Below are 26,399 nucleotides of genomic sequence, written 5' to 3'. Positions count from 1 at the left end.
ACACAATCGCTATTTCAAAGAAGATGATTACGTCCTCCGCGTCATGCATCTAGTCATGCATCTAGTCATGCATGTTGACAAATGACTTAAATTCTGCCAAGTCATTGGTTTTCCTTGCTAGCTCGGGCAACCCATTCCATGCTCTATTAGCACTAGGGAAGAATGAGCATTTGTACACATTTCTCCAAGCATATGGAACGAGGAATGTGCTTGTATCTTTGTGTCTTTCTGAGTCTTTTATTAGGCTCTGTCTTTGTATTTGAAGATTATGGTACTAACTTTTTAAGTCATCTATCCTGAAGGCGGTCTAAATTTAATGATATTACTAAAGGTGTTACTCTAGTCAAATGTGAATATTCCTTTGTTATGAATCTCTCTGTTCCTGATTTCCAGATAGGTAGAGAGAAAACAGTCAAAATAACTGGTTCTAAATGAACATCAACATATTGGCTCAATAGATTCCTTCACGGTCATGATCTCCTGATTACTAAAGGTGTTACTCTAGTCAAATGTGAATAGTCCTTTGTTATGAATCTCTCTGTTCATGATTTCCAGATAGGTAGAGAGAAAACAGTCAAAATAACTGGTTCTAAATGAACATCAACATATTGGCTCAATAGATTCCTTCACGGTCATGATCTCGTTTGTTTGTAAAATGTTTTACATGTTTCGGATGTTCCTTCAGCGTTGAAGATAGTTTTTCTTCCTTGTCCAAACCTCCCGCAGGACGACGGGGGATGGGAGCGGGCAGGGTTTGAACCCGGGACCATCGATAAATCCAAACGACAGTCCAGCGCGCAAACCGCACCACCAGGCAGCCATCCATTTGTTGTAACGAGGGGTAGATACTTGCATGGCGGTGCCCATCCCTCTCCGTGCCTGACCACAGCCGAGTACCTCCAATAAGGTGGTTCGCCTTGGTCCTGAACATGTGGCCACTGTAGTCAAGAAGGTCTTTCACCCAGTGGTGCAATGTTATTACCACCCCCTCGCATGGTTTAGTCCGCCAGCTGAAGCGGTTTTCCAGGGCATGGCGCTTGGAGCCACATGTTAGAGATTTAGTGATTGGAAGGGGACCAGTGAGGCCGTACACCTTTAAAGGTGCAGCATTATGTAGGGACAAAATGTCCAAAAAATAATTTTAAAGTGCTGGTTGTTTAGAAAATACAAATTATTAGCCTAAGCCTCTTGCAGGACTGCAGGAAATGACGACTTGCAGTTGGAACGTTGCGTAGTTTGAACTCATCTTATCTTATAAAATACCGACGTTATTTCAAAAAAGAAGATGATTACGTCCTAGGCGTCATGCATATTAACCAATGATTTAAATTCTGCCAAGTCACTGGTTTTCCTGGCTAGCTCAGGCAACCCATTCCATGTTCTAATAGCACTAGGGAAGAAGAAGCATTTCTACAAATTTGTCCTAGATCTAGCATATGGAACGAGGGATGTGCCTTTATCTTTGTGTCTTTCTGAGTATTTGTATTAGGTTTTGTTTTTGTATTTGAAGATTATGGCTCAGTGTTAATGTGTTATAATTGCTACTTTATTTTTAAGTCTTCTATCCTGGACCATATTATAGTGACGGCAATTCTAAATTCTGTAAACAATATAGAACTAGAATCTAGTCAAATCTATTTATACTCTAGACATCATCTACTTCATCTAGCTCTACTACCTCTATACTCTAGATCAGCGGTTCTCAGCCTTTTAAGCTCAGCGACCCCTTTTTACAATCCCCCACTCTGCCACGACCCGGCCCCCCCCCACACACACATACAACAATAGAAGAAAAGACAAATAACAATCCATATTTTCGATGGTCTTAGGCGACCCCTGGCAAATCGTCAATCGACCCCCAAGTGGGTCGCGACCCACAGGTTGAGAACCCCTGCTCTAGATCTCTATCTCTAGACTAGTGGCCTACTCACGGAGTCGGAGTCACAGCCCTACGTACATTGATTGATCCAACATTCAAATTGAACCCCAATACCAAATCTAAAAAAAAAAAAATCTGCCCTGAAATAGAAGTCTATGTTCGTCTCAATGTTTTTAGAATCTACTTACCCCGCGCTAAGACTGTAGGAATGTAATTCTCCCCCCATGGTACCACGACATCAAGATTGAATCTTCCTTTGGCTTAGTGCGCCATTGTTTCTTTTTGTTTTGAATTTTATTTCGTTTCAGTAGCTTTTTGTTTTTATTCCGGAAATATTTCCACACGCAATTTTTAAGGATGGGACACGAACGTATGCCAAAGCATAGACTATATATATATATATATATATATATATATATATATATATCGTCTATGGCCAAAGGCAGTCATTTTTGGTGAGCTGAAAGGTGGTCGACGTAACAGAGGTGCCCCACTGAAACGCTTCAAAAACCAGCTTAGGCGTCAACTTTCCTTAGCTAACATAGAAGAGAGCACCTGGTTGCATGCGGCCTCAGAACGAGACAGCTGGAGGTCACTCACGAAGGCCGTGGGATACACATTTGAGACCAAAAGAAAATCCGCTGCCGAAGACAAACGCAGACGGCGAAAAGAAAATCTAAATCGACCACCTGCGGACAATGGTTATGCTTGCCAACGATGTGGCAAAATATGTAGGTCACAGCTGGGGCTGCGCAGCCACGGGAAATACTGCATTCCTCACTAATCTTCGGACTCGAAGACACGCCTTATGATTATTAATACAAAGCTTATATGAACTCTGGTAAAATGTTTGTACACGTTAATTCTCCCACACCCAATCTCGTATCAAGCTGAAATTTTGCACAATTATTTCTTTTACATGCCAAAACAAGAATCAATCTATATATATAATTCTCTTCTTCCCTCAACAGTTTGGACGAGAAGCAAGAAGTAAAGGAAAGATCACTCTCTTATTTCTGAGGATAGAGTTACCCCTTGAAAAAACAAGAGGGGGCGGGGGGAAAACAAGTAGTATAGATGGCTGCCTGGTCGTGCGGTTTGCGCGCTGGGCTGCCAAGTCCTGCCCGCTCCCCCCCCCCCCCCCCCACTTCGTCCTGCGGGAGGTTTGGACTAAGAAGTAAACTATCTTCAACTCTGAATGAACATCCGAAACATGTAAAATATTTTACAAACATTTTAAAAACACTAAATAGCAGCGCCGGACTTAACCATTGTGACCAAGAAGTCATGGAAAGAGAACAACTAATCTACTATGTATATTCACCCGTCACTAAATAGCAGGCCGGACTTAATCATTGTGGGGCCCTATGCGAAACGGATTTCGCGGGGCCAAGTTTGGGTATGGAAGCGGATAATAAGTGAAATTTAAGAGTTTGTATTAGAAAATAAATTCGTCTATTTATTTTATTTATTCTTTACTACGTACAGAATTACTTTACGAGCCTTGCGTCTAGCAAATTCATACAGTATATCATAATAATTCTGTTTCCTACATAGATCACGCTCAATAGTAAGAATTACCAAATGTTTTAATTTATCTTTGAGAATTGTTGCCCTCAAGTAATTCTTCATTAGTTTGAGGCGCGAGAAGCTTCTTTCACCAGATTACACAATTATGTCTAATGCATAATGTCGTTTTTATTTATCGCGCGTAGAGTTGGCGTTATCCATATTGAATGACACCTCAAAATGACAATTTTTTTATCTATATATTCAATATATTTTAAGGACTTTTTCGTATCTTTTGCAATTTCGGGAGATTTCCAGGAGCTCCTGGTAAATTGACAGGAGGGCGCGGGAAATCTGTTGTAAGTTATAAAATGGTTTAATTTAATAATTTATACACCTTGAATTAGTGCGGCTCCTATGAAAGTGCGGGTTCTATAAAAGTGCGGGGCCCACTGCGGTCGCATAGGTTACTGTGGCCTAAGGCCGGCCCTGCAAAATAGCGGCGTATGTTACGCAGCCGGTCGACTAGCATAAAGGAGTAACCGATTAGGTAATTAACTATTGGTTATTAATTATTTTGCTTGGTATCTCGAACATGGGAAAGAAACTGTACCTGACAGAAGTGGTGAAATAAGCTGAATTAATCCCCTTTATAGTCGCCGCTCTAAATTGAAACAAACAATAGATAGCTATGCAATCTTCATTATCATAAGTACCTTACAGAGTGGTTAGCACGTCGGCCCCAGGAGCCATGAGCCACGAGTTCGAATTCAGGTTAAGCTCTGATTAACGTGGTACTGAATTCTTCCACGTCTCCGTGTAGGGTCATTTGGTGATTGGAAAATAGACCATGTGTCCAGTTTTCAGCTGACTCAAATTTCTTGCCTTCTGTTTGTAACAAATGTGTATTCTTGTCTGTCGTTTTTCTTTTCTTTTTTATTGTGGAGATGTTTTCTTGATACCGTAAGTAGAAATCTTAATGCTACTCTTTTTGCTTGGTATCAGCGTTCGAGTCATCCGACCATCAAACTTCTGAGCTGAGCTTAGATTTATGTCTTGCCTTCGAGTATTTCTAAATTCCAAGAGAGCTTCATAAGCATCTGACTCTTCTTCATTATGTTCTTCAGAATTTTAACTGCTGACACAGCATTTCCATTGGATTGATGGTGTCCTAGGGAGGATTTCAAATGAGCCACTCCCAATTCCATCATAAATTAGAAACATATTCCGAAGTAAATTGATTGATGTCCACTATCAGAAATTCAGCCCATATCTTGCAAATAAGACTTTCAGTTTCTTTATAGTTGCGTGTGTTGTTGTCGACTGCATGTTTTATACCTTTCTTCTCTCTGATTCGATTTTCTGACAAATGTAACACGAGTTGGCTATTTCCTTTATTCTAGCTGATAATGCAGGCCAGAAAACTGTTTCTTTCGCTCTTCTTTTCATCGAGTCAAATCCCAGGTGTGCTGCATGGAGTTTTTCTTCTATTTTCTTGCAAAGTGATATCGGTGTGATTATTTGTTCTCCATTCAACAAGAGTCCGTCTTTATATGTTAACATGTCTCTTAGTGGAAAATATTGTTTGAGCTCAGGTAGACAACTGTGTTTGTCTGGCCGGATGGCGATAGACTGAATACGTGTTTACATCGTTTTGTCTTTGTCTCTCCAGCACTGCGTCTGGTGTTGCCAGTCCTGGTGTATTGACACAAACATTCTTTTCCACTGATGGGTCTATGCTCAAAGTGTCAGCAATAAGTTTTGACATTTGATATATTGAAACTGAATATGGTACGATAAAGACGCATCATTAGACTTTTTTTTTTCGGGGGGTGGGATTATTGTAATTCTGAACAATTACTGTTCGTCCATGTGTATGCCGGTCAAAACGTTTCCAATCAGACCACTGCCAACAATTCTTTTTTCAATCTGTGCACATCTGGCTGCCTGGTCGTGCGGTTTGCGCACTGGACTGTCGTTCGGATTTATCGACGCTCGAGGGTTCAAACCCTGCCCGCTCCCATCCCCCGTCGTCCTGCGGGAGGTTTGGACTAGGAAGTAAACTATCTTCAACTCTGAAGGAACATCCGAAACATGTAAAACAAACAGAACAGAAGATTCTTGTGTTTACATAAATACTGGATGGCCATTATGTGCTCTTTCACAAACTACTGACATCTGATCTAGTTCAATAATTAATTTATTGAAAAAAAAAAAAAAAAAAGGCCTTAAGAAATGTACTTCTATAAAATTGGATTTTATTTCAATAAGACTTGTCTATTTCCGCTCATCAAGTTTACAATGATCTATGAGTTGACTTCCAACACTTGCTTTTCACACACAAAAATCAGTTTCAATAATACTTACTAGATTTAGTAATGGCCTTCATCACCCATGAACATTGCATCAATGATACAGCCAAGGAGAGAATTAAAACATATAATTGTTTGCAATTGCAAAAAAAAACAAAAAAAACAGACAACTAGGTTTAAGTATAGATTGAGTCACAAAGTGCTGCCTTTAAATAAAGAGATTTCTGCCAAGCGGACAATGTAAGCCTGAGTTAAAAAAATGAATGCAAATGGTGTTTCCATCCTGACATTCAAACAGAAATATATTGACATCCAAATTCAAGGTCAACTAAAAATCAGTGGGTTTTTTTATAGTTGAGATTCAATAACTATAGAAGTTATTTTTGACAATTATTTAAGCAGTAGTGTAGCTTTCTTTCACACATAAGTCAAATATTGTTTACAATAAAATAATAAAAAAAGATCCTTCCTGGTTGAGGATACCTCTCAAGGAACAGAGGAAGCAAGCAGGCCCAAGCTAAAGTGCTGATGTGGTGACATAAAGGAATGAATGAACTTCTGACCAACAGGAGTAGAAAAGTATGTGTGCAAATGTCACAGCCACCCTAAACAGCACCAGTCCAGGGTGATGAATATTATAAGTATCTTTCAATTTTAATCAATCTGAATTGATACATTTCCCAAACACTTGTCAGTGACGCTACAGAAATATTCATCCAAATTTTCAAATGAATTTTGGTGTGGAACCAAAGGTTTGTAATTTTATATTTGACATTGACAAGTAGAATGACTTGATTGTTCTTTTCATTTTTTTTTTCTTTCCAGCCCCTGCTATTTCTTGACATGAACAAAAACAAAAAGGTTTTGATTTAAATCAACATCCAGGACTTATAGTGCAGAGGACTTGTATTGCATAGACCTAGATGTCAAGCTTTCTTGAATTACTGTTTAATATAAAATTGAAATGGAATTGCATGCAAATAAATCTATAAAACAACCCAGCCTACAAAATAAGGAACACACAAGCTTAGTGTTTGATAATGATTTATAGAACTAATCAATTTTAATTGGATTGTTGTAGTCTGAGTGACTTGACATCAAACAAGATCAACTAGTGTGGATAAAGTATTATTTCTACTTTGACGCCTCTGTGATATTGAGCAAGTCAACACATAGAGAACAACTCAACTGAAGTCTGACTGGCTAAGGCCATTTGAACCAAGCAACTTACTTTGCTACTATATCAATGAATTTAAATGACCTTGATCAAATGTTGAAGTCAATGGCTTACTGATCAAATAGTAAGCTATATGGTTTCTTAATTGAAAATCTTGAAATTTAACTGTGGAGGTTTTTTATTCTGGATTTGATAGTGAAACTGAATCAACACTTAAAGAAAAACTGAGAAATGAAGTTGAGTAGAAGTGTATCTACACGAGGCACTGACTCAACTTTGGGTCAGGTTAGTAACATTTACACACACAAAAACTTCTCAAAAAAAGAACATTTTCAACATTACATGTAATTTTAAGAAACAAAATGACAAGCTAAAAAAAGTATTTAAAGTAACATCAAAGTATAACAGTGGTGGGAATTTTTTTGTTTTTCCAACAAAGAAATCAAAAACATTTTTTCTGACCCCCCAAAATCAGCATTTTTTTTAAATGGAAAAAAAAATGATTTTATTATTATCCGTTTTCAGAAGAATGTTATAATTTGATTTATTTTTCACATCCAATATGGGGCTATTAACGAATTTAAAAAAGACCTCTTTTAAATATCCATTTCATTTTTATCTAGATTTACAGTCATTTGAATCAATCATTTAGATCTACCATGATTCTTGAATTTGATTACTTTTGATCTACTAGATCTAGATTTATTCTTGACTTTGGTTGGCTGCCAGGGCCTGTAGTAGACACTTGAGACAGTCATTAACCCAATTGCTGCCTATATATGTACTATGGATTCCTTATTAAATGTACAACAAAAAATTGAGCCCCACATGCATTTTGTTTGTAAGTTTGCAGTAAAGCTCATGTAGTGTTATTCATAAAATTATTTAAAGAAAATACTCAACACAATTAATATTTTTAAATTTAAAAAAAAAAAAAAAAAAAAAAAAAAGAATTCAGCAACTCCTTATTGGGTCACCAAGCAACAAAAATTTTGCTGAGTCTGTTCCCATCGCTGGTATTATCATAACAATAAGACAAAGGATGATAAAACTTTTGTAAACCATGTACAGCCGTAGTTCACCGTAGTTCAACTTGAACAATAGCAATTTGAATTTTCAAAATATTTACACACTCAATATATGACATTTAAAGACTACCAAAATTTGTTGTTTTTTTTACTAAACTGTAGATGAATGTAAATGTCATAGACACCTGATATGTGTCAAGGCACCACTATTTTGTCGCATAACAATATATCAATACAGTAGGTTACTTATGTATCAGGTTAAATACATTCAACTGTATTACTTTCATTGGCAGTAAATAAAGTTGAAAGGTTACATTTATTCTATGTTGAGATCAAATTTCTCTGCCTCTTCTATCTCCATGTTGAAATGTGTGGCCCTATTACTTTCATTGGCAGTAAATGAAGTTGAAAGGTTACATTTATTCTATGTTGAGATCAAATTTCTCTGCCTCTTCTATCTCCATGTTGAAATGTGTGGCCCTATTACTTTCATTGGCAATAAATGAAGTTGAAAGGTTACATTTATTCTATGTTGAGATCAAATTTCTCTGCCTCTTCTATCTCCATGTTGAAATGTGTGGCCCTATTACTTTCAATGGCAGTAAATAAAGTTGAAAGGTTACATTTATTCTATGTTGAGATCAAATTTCTCTGCCTCTTCTATCTCCATGTTGAAATGTGTGGCCCATTCATCAATTTTTGAAACCTGAACAAAAAAAGTAAATAAAATTTAAAAAAATCAATCATTTCATTATACTAGTTATATATTACGTTAAAATCAATAATCTTACCTTTTTTTTTTGGTTTCAGTAATGAAATTCTTAATGTTGACAGGAAAACTTTTTTTTTTTCTGACTCAACAATGTTTTCATTGTCTGTGCTTTAGAACCTTTTTTTAGCCAATTAAATTTTTTAATTGTTTTCAATTTTATTTAGAATTGTTTCCCTTCATTAAACATTTTTGTCTTTCAGTGGGTTTATACAGCAAACAAAGTGTTTAAAGTAGCTGTGTTTCATTGTCTTTTCAGGTTTTGTTTTTCATTGATAAAATAGATATTTGTTTTTCTACGCTATTATATATATTCAATTTCTTAAACATTTTGGAAAATATTTTTTCCCCCATTTAAAATAATAAAATCGTATCTAATTACTTGGAATTTAAAACACTATGTCAACCGAATTTCGGAAGAAAAAAACCATTCCTACCAGCTTTGATTTATGAGTGGTTACTTCCAGATATATACAAAACAGAAAGGACTTTTATTTTTATTTATTTAACTGCATGGATCTTTGTTATGTCCAGATACAAGTTTAATAAAGCACCACCTCAAAATGGTATATTTTTTATCGTATAAATTATTTTATATTTTATTTTATATCAGCAAACCTTTTAGACCATCAAATCAAAAAGGAAACCATACAAATTTATGTAATTTTATTTTTTGAAAAAAAAAAAAATCTTATTTACTGTTAGTGACTTGTGCAATGGAAGAAAGAACTTTACACCAATGGTCCTGTCAAGGCTCTTTTTCTTCTCTAATATTTGTATGTGTACTTCAATGCTGATTACTAAATGTACCCTGGGCAATACCGTAATGACACATATAACGACAGAATAAAGATTCAGAATGCCAATTCACAGACATATAACATGTTTATTACATACGCTGTACTATAATACAGGCTCATTTCAGGTCAATGAAATATCCAGTATCAATTAAAATATAACAGCTTAATATCCTAAAGACTGAATAATGACTATACAGAAAATAGAGTCTACACTTCAACTCTATTTATATCCAAAAGACCAATTGTCCTGGACTAGGAACAAAACCACACTACTTTATTATGAGTTACATTCCGACTCACCAAGTAAAACAATCCAAAATAAAAACAGTTTTGAAGTCAACAACCTGAATTGCGCCCCTTCTCCTCTCACAGTTAACAGGAGACCCAAGCTGACCAGAAATCAGTCCTGACAGGTCCCCAAAACAACTTTCCAGAGTCAGTATTTGCAAAAGTGATAATTTTGTAATATGAAATGTGGACATTTAAGATTTTAAATTAAAATGCACATATTTGTCTGAATACACTGAAAGACAGACACTGCATTAGTTGTGGATAAACATACTAGTTCTCAGAATCTTGTATATTATATTTTAGAAGTAAAAGTCTAATATATGTTCTCTAAGAATTATGTAAAAATAGAAGGTAAAACTACTCACAGATATTCGTTTTTTAAATTTCCTGTTTGAAGGTTTGTAGGTTTTACTGGAACTTTTATTTACTTCCAAGCATTCTATTGTCAACAAAAAAAAATAAAAAATTAGTTTATTATAGTAGTGCAAATATATCACTTTTTTTTTAAACTTCACAAGTAAATCAGCATTATACAGGGAATAAAGTACGAAACAAAAACAACTAAAGAGAAGTAGACAAGAAAAAAAAACATCCAGTGGAAGAAGGACATCACAATGGGAGAGTCGTTCTTCTTCTAGCCAGCGTTTTGCTGCTGAGCTGTAAACTCTGTCCAAGGAAAAATTAAAGCTGTTTTTTTATCTGTAGTACCACTGTACCACACTGCCATACTTATGAAGGGTTGTAGTGGTAATAGGGTTTGTCTACTTAAGATGAATTAAACTGGGGCATTCAAAGAAGGGATGATTGACAGTGGAAGAGTCCCTTAAGATAGAAGTCACAGAAACAGAAAAGTTTTTTATAGTCCACCAAGAGTCGAGATAAAAGATGATTGAAGGTAAAAAGAATTGCTGTTTGGTCTCAGTCAATGGGAAGCGTGGTCGAGAAGCTAAGTATGCTTGAATGCCTATGAAGGGGGCTCTAGGTTCGAAACCCAACTCAAGCAGAGTTGTGTTTACTGAGCGCCTAAAGGCAGCATGGAAAATCTTCTCCCAGATACCTCCTCCCCCCACTGGTCCACAAATGTGATTGGACCATAGCACTGTGAGCAAACTATAAGCATGAAATAAGCACTATATAAAAGCTATAAAATTATTATTTATAATGGTAACGATCAAGTCAAACAATGCATAGAATCACATTCAAACACTTACCACTGTCTTTAGCAATGCCTTCTTCAAACAAAGGTGTGGTTGGGGGTGAATTAGTGTCAACAAGTCTATTAGAGCTACTGAGATCTTCCAACAAACTGTCTGGTGAGGATTGAGAACAAGCATTGGCATGTGATTCTTCTGTTGTACATGTTGCTACTTTTGTTCTCTTGGGAGGTGAGATCTGAGGTGAGTTCAACGAATCAAATCCAAAACATGAATCTTTTACTCCCGCGTCGTGCACATGTTCACATGTTTCTTTTGAATGAGGTTTATTTTGGGTATTTTGTTTTTTCTCTCCGAGAATTGGGACCCCAGCATCCCTTTGATTTTTTATGCGAATGGCAGTAAAACTATTTTCTTTGTTACTTTTTTCATTTTTTAAACTAAATTTTTCTGTCAACTTTTTCTTCGATGGAGGGAGAGAAAGTTCAATGCCGGAATCTGTAAGGGAGCTGTAGTTGAGTTGTTTGGAAATGTTATCCAGGTCACTTTTGTCGCCATCCCGTTTCCTTACGGAACGGGGCAACTGTGGTGTTACAAAATTGCTGGTTGGTGAAGCACAGTCAAAAGGTTTTGAGACCAAGATTGGAGTGACTTCAGGTGTCACAGTGGAGGTCTCGTTTAAACAATGTTCAAGTACAGGTGTACTAGTGGAGTTGACTTTGTGACCTTTCGCTTCGTGTGCACAAGGATGTAGTACTGGTGTACTTGTGCTACTTGATAAAGTTTGTTTATGCCTTGCAGAGTCTGTTTTAGTCGTTTTGCTTCGTGTTGACCTTGATCTTGTTTGAGTTTTATTTCTTTTCTGAACTTGTTTATTTTTCTTCTTTTTTGTGTTGTTATCATTTTCATCGTCAGTAAGAACTAAATCATATGGGTCACATACTGGACTGACACTCTGCTGCATAGATTTATCAGTGTCGTAAGCTGAATCCATCTGTAATAAAAATACAGAAAAGTATTAACAAAATGTTTTTTTTTTTAAGTTTGTTATTAAACCTAATTTACAAAGCAGAAAATAATGATTACTAATTTGGGTTTTATGTTTTTTTTCTAAAATCAAAGAATTATAATAAATCTGAAACTATTCCTTGTATGATTCATTGCAGCCAGCAATTCCCAGCACAAAAAAAAAAGGTCATATTATTAGGGTAGATGATATTTATATTATACATTAGGATCTAAATACTTTTATTCCCAACAAAAAAAAAATGTATTATTAGGGTAGATGATAGTTATGTTATAAGTTAGGATCTTAATACCAAACATAGCTTATAACATAGCTTATAACAGTGGTGAATTTTTATGGCATAATAGGTGAAAAGTGACAATTTATTTCAATACATATATACATGAAGATAATTTTTTTTTTAAATGATTTTACCAATTCACTGTCCTGAGAGATCTTTTTCATATCTTGAATCTGAGAGATAATTTTTAAAAAAAATTAATTAATTGATGAATATATATATATATATATATATATAAATCTTAAAATAATAATTGTTATAAATACTTTAAGAAATGGTTTTAAAAACAAATATATTTATGATAAAACAGAAGTAGATCTTTTTCTTTTCTTTTTAACATATATATTTTTTTTTTTTAATTTAAGTAATGGCTTCTGAAAGTAGTACAGGGAAAAGCAACAGTAATTAAAATTATGGTTCAATAGATTACTTTTTAAGGATTTTTCTTATAAAATTTTTTAAAGCCACTCTAGTTTTAAATGTTTTGATTAAAATCAGTTTTCCTAACATAAAATCATTAAAATGCTTAAGAGATATCTGAATTAAATCTATAGAATTGCACCTCTATACAGATTCCACAATTCTATATGCTAAGACAAATGCTCCTCCTTCCTTAGTGTCATTAGAGAATGGAATGGGTTGCCAACAATTTAGCAGAGTTTAATTCAGTTATTCACATGCATGACTAGATTGATACATGAAAAGCCTAATTATCTTCTCTTTAAAATAAGCTCTGTAAATTTATAAGAGAACATCTCTATGTCCTTGAAAGAACCATTGTACATCATTACCACTGAAAATACAATATGAGCTTCCAGTACCATACCTCTTCCCCCTTTTATTTTTATAAATAAAACAATGCTGTCTTTTGAGCAAAGCATTAGTTTTAGCATTATATTAAATCTTTATAGAAGAAAAAAAAAAGGGTTTGACAAAAGACTAGGCAGGATTTAATACTAACATCTGCTACATGACATCTGAGCTGCAACTACTATTAATCCATTGATGCAGAAGGTTGCAAGTTTGTTTTTTTTATTTTTGCATGAACTTCACATATAATACATATGTTATTTAGAAAAATATACGAAACATGAATTTGAAGAGAAAACAACTGTATTACATTCCATTGTTGAGTTATGAGGTGTTCCAAAATTGGAACACTAGGCAAACCCACTACTACACCAAATAAAAGTATTACCTGCTACTCAGGTGTGATTTGCAGCAGAACATTTCACAAATAAGAGAACATCACTTTTTTCATTTCAAAATGTGGTGTTCTTTTGACATCAACCCTATCTGCTTTTCCTATGACTATCACATTCAGGCCATAATAACGTGAATCAACGTTGAGCTGTTGAGAAGGGTGTTCGTTTTTGGTCTGAGCCAGCACGGTGGCTCTTCAAACAATAACCTGTGCTACATCACTAGAACTCCAGAAGATCCAATGGCTTCTAAGAATATGTTTTATGCAGCTGCCATTTATGTACTTTGTAAAACCAGTTCAAAACATAACTTGAATATCATTTCTTTCCAGGGGATGGTGCTCGATATTTTTCAGTATTTTCATCAGCACTGTCAACACCTTCCATAAAATGGTTATAAACTCTGGACAACAATCTCTGCAATGATGTGACTAACTCTGTGCACAACATGATAAGGGGTATCGAAAGAAAGCTTACTAAACATGAATAAAAAATCACATTCCTGTGGTGGCCTTGATCAGTAGGAAGTAAATAACTACCATTGAGTTGGTGTTCCAATAATGGACCACTCAGGTTAAATAACTACCATTGAGTTGGTGTTCCAATAATGGACCACTCAGGTTAAATAACTACTATAGCTATAGCTTGTAGATTACCTTTCTTTTCTTAGTAGATCTTGTTATCATAGGTTTACATTTTAAGTTGTCTTTGAATATTCCTGGGGATCGACCTTAAAACAAAAAGATTATTTTTAAAAATTAAACTAAGACCATCAAATTTTTTTTAAAGACATTTATGAAAAAGTATTATATAAATAAATGTTCTTATTAGAAAGGCTAAATAGTTTGCATAAAAATTATCTAATCAACTTGAATGATTTATTTTTAAACTTAAATACTGTGAAATTGTTGAGCGCTGAAATTCTTGAAATTGTTTTAATTGATTTACTCCAGTTTTAATGATAAAAGGATTAGGTGTCTTTAAATGATCCAACTAGACTTCAAAATATAATAAAGCAAGACAAACAAATCCAGGAATAAACTTTAGAACATTTTAATCCATAAATCCAATAAGAATTATTTCACAGATATCTATTTATATAATTTATGAACAGTTAAGCCAAGCTAACTGTCACTACATATTAAGTGAAATTTGATAATACATATATTGAAGTAATTGAAGATGTCTTGTTTCACTTGAATTGTTGTACTACTTGTTTACGTCTACTCTTATTTGCACAGTACAACCAATATTAATATACAGCAATCAAGTCTCCCAGCAGCAGACGTAAATTTATTAATCATAAATTTAGATGTACAAAATATATTGGTAAATCCAGCCATCGAGAAATATAACTAGACTTCTTACCCACAAAGCAACCGTGGACCCTTGATTTTCCCGTGAAACCCAATATAAAGTGTATTCCGTGCTTCCCAACTATATTCATGTCACGGCTATCAAACAGTGATGTGACACTAACAGCATCAGATTTATATAAATAAATCCCCCCCCTTAAATAGGTTGCCATCTCCTAATAACTTCTATTTACTAGTACAAATGAATTCAAGGCCAAATAAATTCAACCTAAAGATGTCTTTGTAGTTAGTATAGTCAAAATTCATCTCCATGAGTTGATAAATTTTTCCCAAGACATTACAAGCCAAAAGCATTTTTTTCCTTTGACTTCTATCTAGTACCGGTAAGCAAATTGTTTCTAGACGCGCTGAGAGAAACACATAGACTATAGACATAGAATATATTATAATAATCCTTTTTGAAACAATGTTAGCCCACATTGTGACACATTAGTTTAGACATAGGTTACCAATATGGGTATCACTTTTTGAAGGGTTATCCATGTTCTTTTTGTGATAAATAACCTTTGCCTTTACTAAAGTTAAAGTTGCTTACTCAAAATGGATCATGGATGAGCATGAAAAAATCATGCATTCAGCATTGGTCCCATATACTTACTATTTCTAAGGGCCTTTTCAAGTCTAAACAGTCTAGATAGATCTAGGTTTAGATTGATCTAGATCTGTAGTGTCACAAGATGTGTACACAAGTCATCACAAGTGAGACACTATGAGTGTTACTGTGACACAGGCCTGACACTTGACTAGATCTAGTAACTAGATCTAGATCACTCTGTAACAGCAATACTAATACTATGTTACTAGGCTAGTCAGTAGAGTAGATCTAGTAGTAATTATTATAAATACATTTTATGTTAAATCATTACTTTAAGATTTAAATAATTATAGATATATAGATTCTAGATACCCGGTATATAGATCTATAGATAGTAATTAGACTCTCTCAACTTATATTAAATAGTACATTTTCTAGTGCGACTAGAGTCATCTTGACTATTCTTTTCCATGTCTTTATTTATTTCAACAACAGAGCATATGGCATGGCGCAATGGGGCACTCTGGGCGACAATGGAAAAGTACAACATAAATACATAATAAAAGTAAATTCAGAACCTCAACAATGAGGTCACTAGTGCGGTGTACTTCAACAATAACATTGGGGACTGGTTGAAGTAAAATAAGGTTGCTTACTTTCACCAACTCTTTTCAATATATCTTCCTAGAAAGGATAATAGAAGATGCTCATGACAGCTATGAAGGTGCTGTAAGCATTAGAAGAAGAATTAGTAAAATCTAAATTGTGCTTCACTGATAAGATGACATAGATATGGCCTAGCAGGGACAGACGAAGAACTATATCTATCTGACTTGGTGATGTGCAATAGACAAGACTTCCACTGTCATAGCATAATATATGGTATAAGAATAAATGCTGAAAAAAAATCAAATTATCCCCAATATCCCATTACTGTGCATTAATTATAGGGCTTTAAAAGGGACATCAGCATTGGAGGTAAAAAGTGTCAGTACTTTTAAATACTTTAAAGCTATTGTCTCAGATGAGGGAACAAAACTAGAACTACTGGCCTGAATCACACAGTCCACAGTAGCACTGGCCAAACTCAAAACACTATGGACAGTGATGGGAACAGACTTTTAAAAAAATTTAGGATTGGACTTCACCATGACCTGCTATAAAATTGTAATTATTAAAAAAAAAAAGGAAAGTAGATCTAAAACTCTATTGACTATTGCCATATTATAAATAGAACTTAATACTAGGCTTCACAGTATTCACACGGTCTTCCAGGATTGAAAAAGTCCCAAAAGACCTTCAGGGAACAGTTACAGGTCAGTACGGTTCAGTACCACTTATATAGGTACTTTGATAAAAAATTCAACTTTCATGAATCTAAATGAAACTAGTATAGTTAGATAGATCTTTTTGAATGGAGTTCATTGATACCTCATTTATGCTTCTAGGTTAATTAGAACATAAGTTATGACCATTTTAGTGTCGGAGAATTAGCCTATTAAAATACCCAAAAAATTGTGACCGAAAGGAGGAGCTTATACATTTAAACTGCTATAACTTTTTAACGCTTAAAGATAATGTAATGAAATTTTCCATAGAAATGCGCAATTATGTTCTGATAATTATGACAAATTTAAATCTGGGATATCTATTAACACTTTTTTGTGTTAAGCCCTTGATGTAGGGGTAGGTGTTGAAAAACGACAGAAACAGAATACATATTCACACATAAATGGTCATAACTTTTAAACCAATAGAGATAATTGAATGAAATTTTCAACAGAAATGCATGTTTATGTGTTATTTATTTCTTCTTTATAATTCTGAGATAGAAGTTGAAACTTTTTTTTTTAATTTCTTAAATGTGGGTCGACATTTAGAAAACGACAAAAACAAAAACAAATGTTGACACTTAAATGGTTATAACTTTTTAACCAATAGAGATATGCAAATGAAATTTTCAACAGAAATGCATGAATATGTGTTATTTATTTATTCTATTATAACGCTGAGAAAGACGTTTAAGAAAAAAAAAATTTTTCTTTATTAACGTGGAACGACAATTTAAAAAACGACCAAAATTTATGTTGGTCATAACTCTTTAACCAATTGAGATATTTAAATGAAATTTTGAACAGAAATGCATGATTATGTGTTATTTGTTTATTCTATTTTAACACTGAGATAAGAATTTTTTTGAAAATTTGATTTTTGATAAATGTGGAATGACAAGTTTGAGTTTTTTTCGACAAAATATTATGTTGACACTTATGGTTATAACAACCAAAATTTATGTTGGTTATAAATTTTTAACTAATTGAGAAATTTAAATGAAGTTTTCTACAGGAATGCATGCATGATTATGTGTTATTTGTTTATTTTATTATAATCTGAGACAGAAGTTTTCATTATGTTGACACTTAAAATGTTGCAACTTTTTTAGCCGTAAATTACTTTTTAGGCTTTTAACTGAAATTAACAACTTTTTGCTGATACTTATAATAAACTTTGGATGAATAACATGTTGGAAAAACAACACAAAAATAAAAACCAAAAATTTCTATTTCATACATTGAGAGCTGTAACATTTTAATCTAGACTTTAGAGATAATTATACAAGATTTACAAAATTAAAAAAAAATTAAAAAAAAAAGAGTATTTAAATTTACATATAATGTAAATAACAAATATAGATTTCTTGATGTCATCAGTCTGAGTGCGTTTGCAAATGTACGTCAGTATCCAAAGCTTGCGAGGATCATGCATGATTGTTTGAAGATGAACATTGTTTAGGTGTACCCTATCTGTTTTGCTGAAATAGAATAAATACTTTTAATGCATACCAATGTAGGCTTGCTGAAAAGGTAAAATTATCAAGACTTAATATAAATGGTTCATAGCACAATTATCAGCTGTATTGTGAAATTATATATTTCACATTAAATAAATATCCCAGATATGCAACATGTTCCCTTAAAATAAAATATATCTAACTATTTGATGGGTAAGCACATGATGGATTTGTTTGTTGTTTGAAATTATCAATTGAAGTACTGTCTCTGTAGCACCTTACAAAAACCTTCAGCAAGTTTTTTAGTGATCTCGATAAATACTTCATCAACAGTCACATTTCTCAGGGTTTTCAGAACGAGATCTTCAGTATCCAGAGTCTGGCCAAAGCAATCACTTAGTATTGAAAGGAGATTCTCTGGAGAATCCACAATGGCCTTTAGTGGCTTTAGTCTGTCAATGCAGACCTTCACATGAGAGATCTAGAAAACAAGAGAATAAATATAATAGCTGCATAAATGGTATCTTTAAAATGTTTCATCTTTCATTTTGTAGATCAGTGTCATCCACGGTCCAGTCAACATCTTGCCAAAAAGCCCTGTTAATAAATATAATAAATGTCAAAAGGGTTGAGACACCTAAAAAGGAATTGTTTTGAAACTATAAAAATGAATTTACAAAAGAAAATGTAAAGTTATTACCTTAAAAGACTAACCGCTTTTCTGCAACAACAAGCACAGTGTTGTTCTGTGTTACCTGGCCTTTCAGTAGCCTCAACATCACCTTCAGGTCGCAACTTCTTCACCATACTAGGTCGTTCAGTGCTGTCTTGGGACTTGGATAGGTGTCTTTTTGCCAGCAGCATTGATAGAAATTTTTTTATCCAAGTAGGGTGCAACTAGGTGCCAGCTGCGGGTAATCTTCCTGCAAAAGTTCTTCACATCAGTCATATGCCTTCGAAACTTATTGTCAACAACATCGACATCAAGGCCTGCCACGCCCACATTATCTGGGGAAAATGTAACAAAAAAAAGTTAGTTTTATTTAATTGTGAAAAAAAAAATGTTTCAAACAAAATTACACATATGTACAATTTTAATAAAATGCAGTTTAAAGATTTTATTTATAAAAGGATATAAGACATTTAATGTAAAATAGAAGGCTCAACTTCATAAGTCCAAGTCCAGCCAAGCCTTTACTTTAAAATAAATTTCTACAATTATCCTAAATCATATAGAGAATATAGTAGATTTAAGTAGATCTATAGATTAATATCTGAAAAAGTATTTTCATTGAAATAAAATGATATTTCAATTGATTTGTGTTATATTTTGTTTATAACTTATATTTAGTAGTGATTATTATGGTAACTATCACTTAAAATTTTGTATTTATAAATTATTTTATAATTATCCCAATTATATTACCAGCCATTGCAAGAAATTTAACTAAAAACGAAAAATAATAATTGAACTAGTTTAAAATCATTCTAAAAATTTTAAAAATTGCATTCAAAATCACGGATGACTAAATAAAACTGTTCTTGATGATGGATTTAAAAAAAATCGATCTAACAAAAAAGCTATGCAGCCATTGATAACCATTGAATCTATCATTTCCGGTTAGTAATGGCGGCTGGTTTCGTTTTCTAGCCAAGATACCTGATGCATTGGGTCCGTTTTTACTAATAAAGTGGTACACTTATTGCGATAATATGAACAAAAATAGTTAGATTAGATATTAAGGTACACGGATTGACTTTAAAAAATATGCTTTTCAGAATAATAAAAAAATTATGGATGGTCAACTTACTCCTATGCTCAACACGCTGGAACTCCAATGAAGACGATAGAAAAGCACTGATATAAATCCAAAGAATTAACTGATATCCGATCCTTGAACAAACAAAGGGCTCTGACTATCCTTTTGTGTCTGATTTTGAAGACAAAACCAGACTGGAACGAAATCTCTATTGTTATCGGCTTAAATACTGCCGCACGAATACTACCGGTTCCGGTAACCAAAAAAAATCTCGCGCGACCGGAAAATCGAAGTATCTAACTTATATTATGACTTAAAAGTTATAAAAGAGTCTTACTCTTAGACCTATCTAAAGCATGGATGAGTCTACTCATTCTATTGCACTGTCTAGTAACTTGAACACTTACACTACACTGAGCAACTTTTACAGTAGTTACACTGAGTTACAGAAAAAAAGAGGTGCCTTGGAAAAGGCAGACAAAGAAAGCGATAGGAAGACAACATAAAATAAAAGAATGGACGGGCCTGAGAGAGGAATGGACTTCTGCACTTCAATTTCAATGCCACACAATCGAGAAAGACGGTTGACAAATTCAAATCTTGTCACATTTGTCTTGGTATTGTCACTCTTGACTCTTGTTTGTACTCTTGTGAGACTTGTCACATTGATAATAATAATTAAATATTATAATTCAAATATTGATTGTAGATATTCAAACTTATTGACTGTCACTGTGACACTGTGTAGATCTAGTCACAAACTAGTGGCACTGTGGCAGTAGTTCAAGTAGTTGAGTAGTGCCCCAACAGTGTGCAACACTTAGATAGATCTAGCATACACTTAGTAACACTAGTACTGAGTGTGTCAGTAGTGACTCTATGAGTAGGGTAGGACTGTCACTGAGTCTGAGACAGACTGTCACTGATCACTGAGTAGTGAGCTAGATTCTGTGAAGATAATTTATTACCTAGATCTAGATCTAACTGTCGATTTTTATTCGATCTTTTTGATCTAGGCCTTGTTCCAATCTTCATTCTAGATCTATATAGATTTTCAAATGATTTTTGCCGTAGATTTCTGAATCCAAAACTTAAGGTGAAGCATGCAGGATGAAACGTAAACAAATCTTGACTCTAGAAAGCGGAAGAAACAAGATAGGTAGATCTACATTTCCGAATTGCTTTTAAATTTGGCGGCCAGTGATATTTAGTTTCAACACAGATCGCATTCTAAAAAAAAAGCAAGAAAAAAACTCAAAAATCCCCCTTTTTTTTTTTTTTCTTAGAGATCAAGGTCTATAGACTCTAGAACTCTAGATCGGTAGGCATATATAGATCTTATAAATTACAGACCTTTCTTCCAAAAAGAATATCTATAATTACTTTACTTAACCCAATTATGACCAGCCAATGTACAAAAATTCAAAATGCAACTCATATTCTAATAAAAATTATCATAGAGATCTCGATGTTAACATAATTAAATAATATTAAAGCTATAGGCCTACATTTCTTATTATAAATCTTATTGACTTATTCCATATATGGAATAAGCCAGTACAAATTCTCTGGTTCTTCCCTATATACTATATATATAGTATTTTATAGTTCACCCCCCTCCCCCCAAGAAAAAAATCCTTCGCTTCCGCCCTTAGCTGGATCGGTGTAAGACGGTACGTTGGCCTATATGCCTATATAAGCTCCCACAGTGCGAGGTCCGCTGTAATTTAAAAGAAAAGAAACTTGCAAAGGCATATTTTTTTTCTGCTTAAAAAACGACTAAACAGATTAGCTTTAATGAGTATTAATGAGTAGCTATAGTCATTACGTAAATCTGGATTCCAAAGATATTGTAAATAGCCTATATACTATTTATATATTCAAGGAAACGCTGCATTATAGGCCTACAATGAAACGGGTTGCCTTAATCAGCCAAAAAAAGAAAAACTTATTATATAGAGCGACTTAATTCAAAAGAAAAAAAAACCTGTTGATATGGTGCATAAAGGTTGCGGTCATTCAATTAATAAACTAGATATTTCTTCTTATCTTATGTGATACAAAAAAGAAGATGATTAGGCCTACGTCCTACTTGTCATGCATATAGTCATGCATAACCAATGACCTAAATTCTGCCAAGTCACTGGTTTTCCTGGCTATCTCAGGCAACCCATTCCATGCTCTTGTAGCGCTATAGGGAAGAAAGAGCATTTGTACAACTTTGTCCTAGCATATAGAACGAAGAATGTGCCTGCATCTTTGTGTCTTTCTGAGTATTTTATTAAATTTTGTATTTGAAGATTATGGTTCAGTGTTTTATGTATAATCGCTACTTTACTTTTAAGTCTTCTATCCTGAAGGCTTTCTAAATTTAGTGATTTTACTAAAGGTGTTACTCTAGTCAAATGTGAATATTCGTTTGTTATGGATCTCACTGCTCTATTTTGTGTCTGTTCCAGTTTAAATTCTTAATGTTTTCTTGAGTTGAGGGGTCCCAAACAGAGGATGCATATTCTATTATTGGCCTAACCGAGGTTAAATAACATTATTTAGTTTTATGTTCATATTTGATTTATAGAAATTTCTTTTAATAAACCCTAATTAATTAAATGAGTAGTATATATAAGTCTATCATCTATGCCCTAATGCTTTGTTTGATTTTTTATAGTTTAATCATTTCCGCTAATAAAGAGTTGTTTATTTATTATATTAAAAATAAATTATCATTGTTTTACATCATTTAAAAGGGAGAATTAACCCTGATCTGTTTGATTATCTTTGATACGATTTGTTTTATCCTTTTCCTCATATTTCAAATAATAATACTAATAAAAATAATCTTATTATCTTATATCCACCTTTTCGCTGACTGTTCCTTGGGCTGACGATGTGTGATATGTTTCTGATTTTTACAAAGCTTAGGGCCTACATGGGCGTAGCCAGGATTTTTTTTCGGGGGGGGGGGGTTTGGGGGGGATCCCCCCGCCCCCCCCCCCCCCGCGGAAAAAAAATTATATATGTGTGTGTGTGTACATAATTAATCTTTATTACATCCTGACCCTTTCGGAAGACGTTTATTATTTATTGTAGACTCCCCGCCCTTGCTAGCAAGGGGGTCTGAGGGAGCTCGCAGCGCTCCCCCAGTGCGGGGCGAAGCACTATTTCTGGTATTGAAAGCCAACAAAATGCATATTCTGAGGATCTACAGTGCATTATCTTGCTATTAAAAAGTTTTATTTCAAAAACCTAATATGCTATTCTTACTGACTTAGACCCTCTCGCACCGTTCGGCGCATTTTCCGGCAAGCTGTTTCCACAACTCTTATTTTGCGTAATTCATTTTGTCGGAGAACATGTCCCGCAAAACCTCATTCGACGCTCTGTCACAACCTTACTAAGGATTCGACTCCCAGTTCGGCATATGATTTCTTTGATTTAGACCCGATCTCTATAACTGACTCCTAAAATCTGTCTTAGCCATCTTTGTTGAGCCACATTTAATGTTTTTCAATTTCGGCAGAAGACTATTCACACTTTATTAATGGAGCCCATTAATGGAGCCCAAGCCACTGGTAGAAATCTGTAACCTTTCTTGACTACGCTCTTGGAATTACATGCCTGTATTTCGCTTTTTAGATTTTGGTGACTGTAGTTTGCTTTAAAATAATATTGAAGAGAGAGGTTTTCAACTCTAAACGCTCTGTCGGGGAATTTTAAACTCGAAACCATCTGAAGGGGTTTTAAACTTTAAAGAAAAAGTCATCTGGAGGAGGGGATTTAAATTCAAAACCCCTTTAGCTACGCTCATAGATTTTATATTGTGTAATTTGCTTTTTTTATTTTTTTATATTGATGAGGTACTTTTTAGCTTCAAACCCCAACTGGATCGCGGGGGTAAACTCAAAACCCCTTTGGCTACGCTCATAGAATTTTGAATGTGTAATTTGCTTTTTTATATTGAAGAGGGGGTTTATCGTAAATGTTGGAGGGGGTTTTAAAATCAAAATCTTCCTTAACTGTGCTCTTGGAATTTGGGGATTGTTGTTTGCATTTTTTTTTGTTTTGTTTTATAGAAAAGGGGGATTTAACTGCAAAAACCTCTGGTAGGGGGTTTAAAACTCAAAACCCCCTGGTAGAGGGATTTGTATCTCAAAACCACCTGATAGGTTGTTTTTTTTAATCTCAAAACCGCCTGGTAGGGGGTTTTAAACACAAAACCCCCTGGTAGAGGGTGTTTAACTCAAAACCCCATCGGCTGTGCCTTGGTAAGTGATGATTTAGTATTAAAATCTCACCTAAAATAAACAAAATGAAAGCAAAAATCAGTCATTTATTCCGTCCCCCCCCCCGCAGGGGGGGGGGGATTTCATTTCGGGGGGGGGGGTTTGAACCCCAAGAACCCCCCCCTGGCTACGCCCATGAGGGCCTATATCCACTTTGTCTATCTGTTATTAAAATGTTTGTAACCCTACACTTTATTTCTCCCACACCCAATCTCGGATCAAGTTGAAATTTTGCACAATTATTTCTTATACCTGACAAAACAAGAATCAATTTTAAGTATTTTTATGTTTGTTTGTTTTTTTTTTGTTGGCAGTATCGTCGAATCGTCCATCATCTGCAACTGTGTGGCGGGAAACAACGTGCCGAGTTGAAGGGCACACAAGCTTTTTTTTTTTTTTTTTTCAAGAACATAAGAGAGTGTTATTAGAAGAAGACATTGTAATACTTCTTCGCCAGTGCGATGACGTCTTTTGTGTGATCCAAACGGGTCCGCTTCTATGCGTCTTGCTGAACCCATGTTTGACCAAGCACATACCTATATATAATACAAACTTTTATGCTCTACTGTCCCGAATGTCTCTCATATTTCAGTATGAACCCATCCCATACCTCCTCTTAAATAAGACTTTGACTGCTCTACTCTTATTGCTACGAGAAATAACGCGTTATACTGTAGACGATAGCTGAATACATTTCTGAAGAGCTCAGAGAATGGCAGCGAGGCTTTGATGCAAATGTAATTTTTATTTAGTCTAGGGATTCTGGAACGTTCTTATAATTCCACTGTGAGCCTGTACAAGAATCGATTACAGGGTGGCCACATTTTGTGTCATTAGTGCATCTATATTGATGAAATGTCTTCGTAACTTAGTGAGTTATACCCGCCTTAGAGGCCTTAGAGAGACCTGCCTTCGTGGACTCAACCGTGACCTCCGTGACCCTATGTTGAAGGTGTCGACTCAACGCGTCCAGCTGTACAGCGGTTTACCCTCAAAAATGGTTTGCGGGTGTCAAGGCATTAATAGGCCTATAAGGCAGGGCCGGTCCTACAGATTGCGGGGCCCTATGCGAAACGGATTGCGCCGGACCCAGTCTGGGTATGAATAAGGATAATAAGTGAAAATTAAGATTGTAGGCCTATATTAGAAAATAAATTCGGCTTCGCATTTTTTCATACTTTACTAAGTACGAAATCACAGTCAAATTAACTTTACGAGCCATCTACAGTAGATGATACTTTTCCAACAAAAAGCGATAAACATTCATTTTGTCTTTTAGATTTATATCGCTTTTGATTTTTTTTAATGAGGTCGAGATAGATTTAGATCTAGATTTGTATGCTAGTGACTATTAAAGTTAATTAAGTATTTGAACTTCTTGTTTTTGTTAAAACTCACCTTTTATTACATTTTTATCAAACGAAAGTTGATAAAGACGTATACAATTTAGTCTATTTTTCAGTAGATGTTAATGAGTTTTTGGAAAATCAGGAGGCCTAAGCTCTTTAACCCTTTAATAATAAGTTAAAATGGTTTACACCTAGAATTAGCGCGGGGCCTATAATAGTGCGGGGTCCACTGCAGCCGCATAGGTTGCAGTGGCCTAAGGCTGGCCCTGCTACATGGTCCAAAGGTTTGGAACTCGCTCCACGTTAAACTTAAATCACATGCTTCAGTAATTTCAATAAGAGCATTAAAATCTACCTTTTAAGAACCAATTTAGATTAGGCATACTACTTTGCCTTTTTTAACGCTTTAAAAACAAATGTCTGTCCCACGTTCTCAAAACAGTCCCCCACAATATAGGCGTACTTTATGTTTGTTAACTCTTTCTCTCCTAACTGACGATACCAACGTTGATTCTACCAGAATGTGGTAAATAATTACGGAGAGAAAGAGTTAACATGCCTAAAAAAAGTATTATTTACCTATTGTAACAATTCTTGAAAATTATTGAACATGTATCAATTTTTCTGATTGATAACCACTTTATGAAGAAATTCACAAAATAAAATATTTATTAGTGACTTTTTTTTTTAAAGTAGGCCTTACATGTTAAGCATTATTGATGTTATTTTTGGAATATCTTATCTTATATATTACAGACGTTACTTTAAAAAAAGAAGATAATTACGCACTACGCATTTCATATGTCAATCTAGTCATGCATGCTAAGTCGTTGATTTTCCTGGGTGATCAGGCAACCCATTTCATTCTCTAATGGCA

The 26,399-nt window shown here is 34.4% G+C and overlaps 2 protein-coding genes and 1 long non-coding RNA gene across 5 annotated transcripts in view; all 3 read right to left on the bottom strand.

Annotated features, from left to right (window-relative positions):
- Positions 1-2,158, bottom strand: part of LOC106054245 (sodium/calcium exchanger 3-like) — a 106,645-nt gene extending 104,487 nt beyond the window's left edge. For 2 of the 3 annotated variants that reach the window (XM_056022980.1, XM_056022981.1), the window contains exon 1: positions 2,068-2,150. The gene's annotated coding sequence lies outside the window, so the exon portion shown is untranslated. Of the gene's footprint in view, positions 1-2,067 lie in introns of all 3 variants that reach the window. The other variant, XM_056022979.1, reaches the window with a different exon arrangement.
- Positions 2,159-5,629: 3,471 nt separating this feature from the next.
- LOC106054241 (uncharacterized) lies at positions 5,630-15,441 on the bottom strand. Its single transcript, XM_056022984.1, has 6 exons — positions 15,403-15,441; positions 14,085-14,158; positions 12,361-12,399; positions 10,977-11,913; positions 10,131-10,204; positions 5,630-8,611 (listed from the first exon to the last, which is right to left on the bottom strand). Exons 2-6 carry the CDS (start codon positions 14,112-14,114, stop codon positions 8,531-8,533), a joined length of 1,161 nt encoding a protein of 386 aa, XP_055878959.1. The 5' UTR covers positions 14,115-14,158; positions 15,403-15,441; the 3' UTR covers positions 5,630-8,530.
- Positions 15,442-17,317: 1,876 nt separating this feature from the next.
- On the bottom strand, positions 17,318-20,847 carry LOC129925024 (uncharacterized). The gene is made up of 2 exons (XR_008776882.1): positions 18,831-20,847; positions 17,318-18,727 (listed from the first exon to the last, which is right to left on the bottom strand). It is a non-coding gene; the product is annotated as an uncharacterized LOC129925024 (long non-coding RNA).
- Between the last annotated feature and the right edge of the window lie 5,552 nt (positions 20,848-26,399).

This window comes from Biomphalaria glabrata, chromosome 3, assembly GCF_947242115.1.
Source record: "Biomphalaria glabrata chromosome 3, xgBioGlab47.1, whole genome shotgun sequence".
NCBI classification, from domain to species: domain Eukaryota; kingdom Metazoa; phylum Mollusca; class Gastropoda; family Planorbidae; genus Biomphalaria; species Biomphalaria glabrata.
Note: the sequence above shows the minus strand (reverse complement) of the source record. Positions and strands in the feature narration are given on the sequence as shown.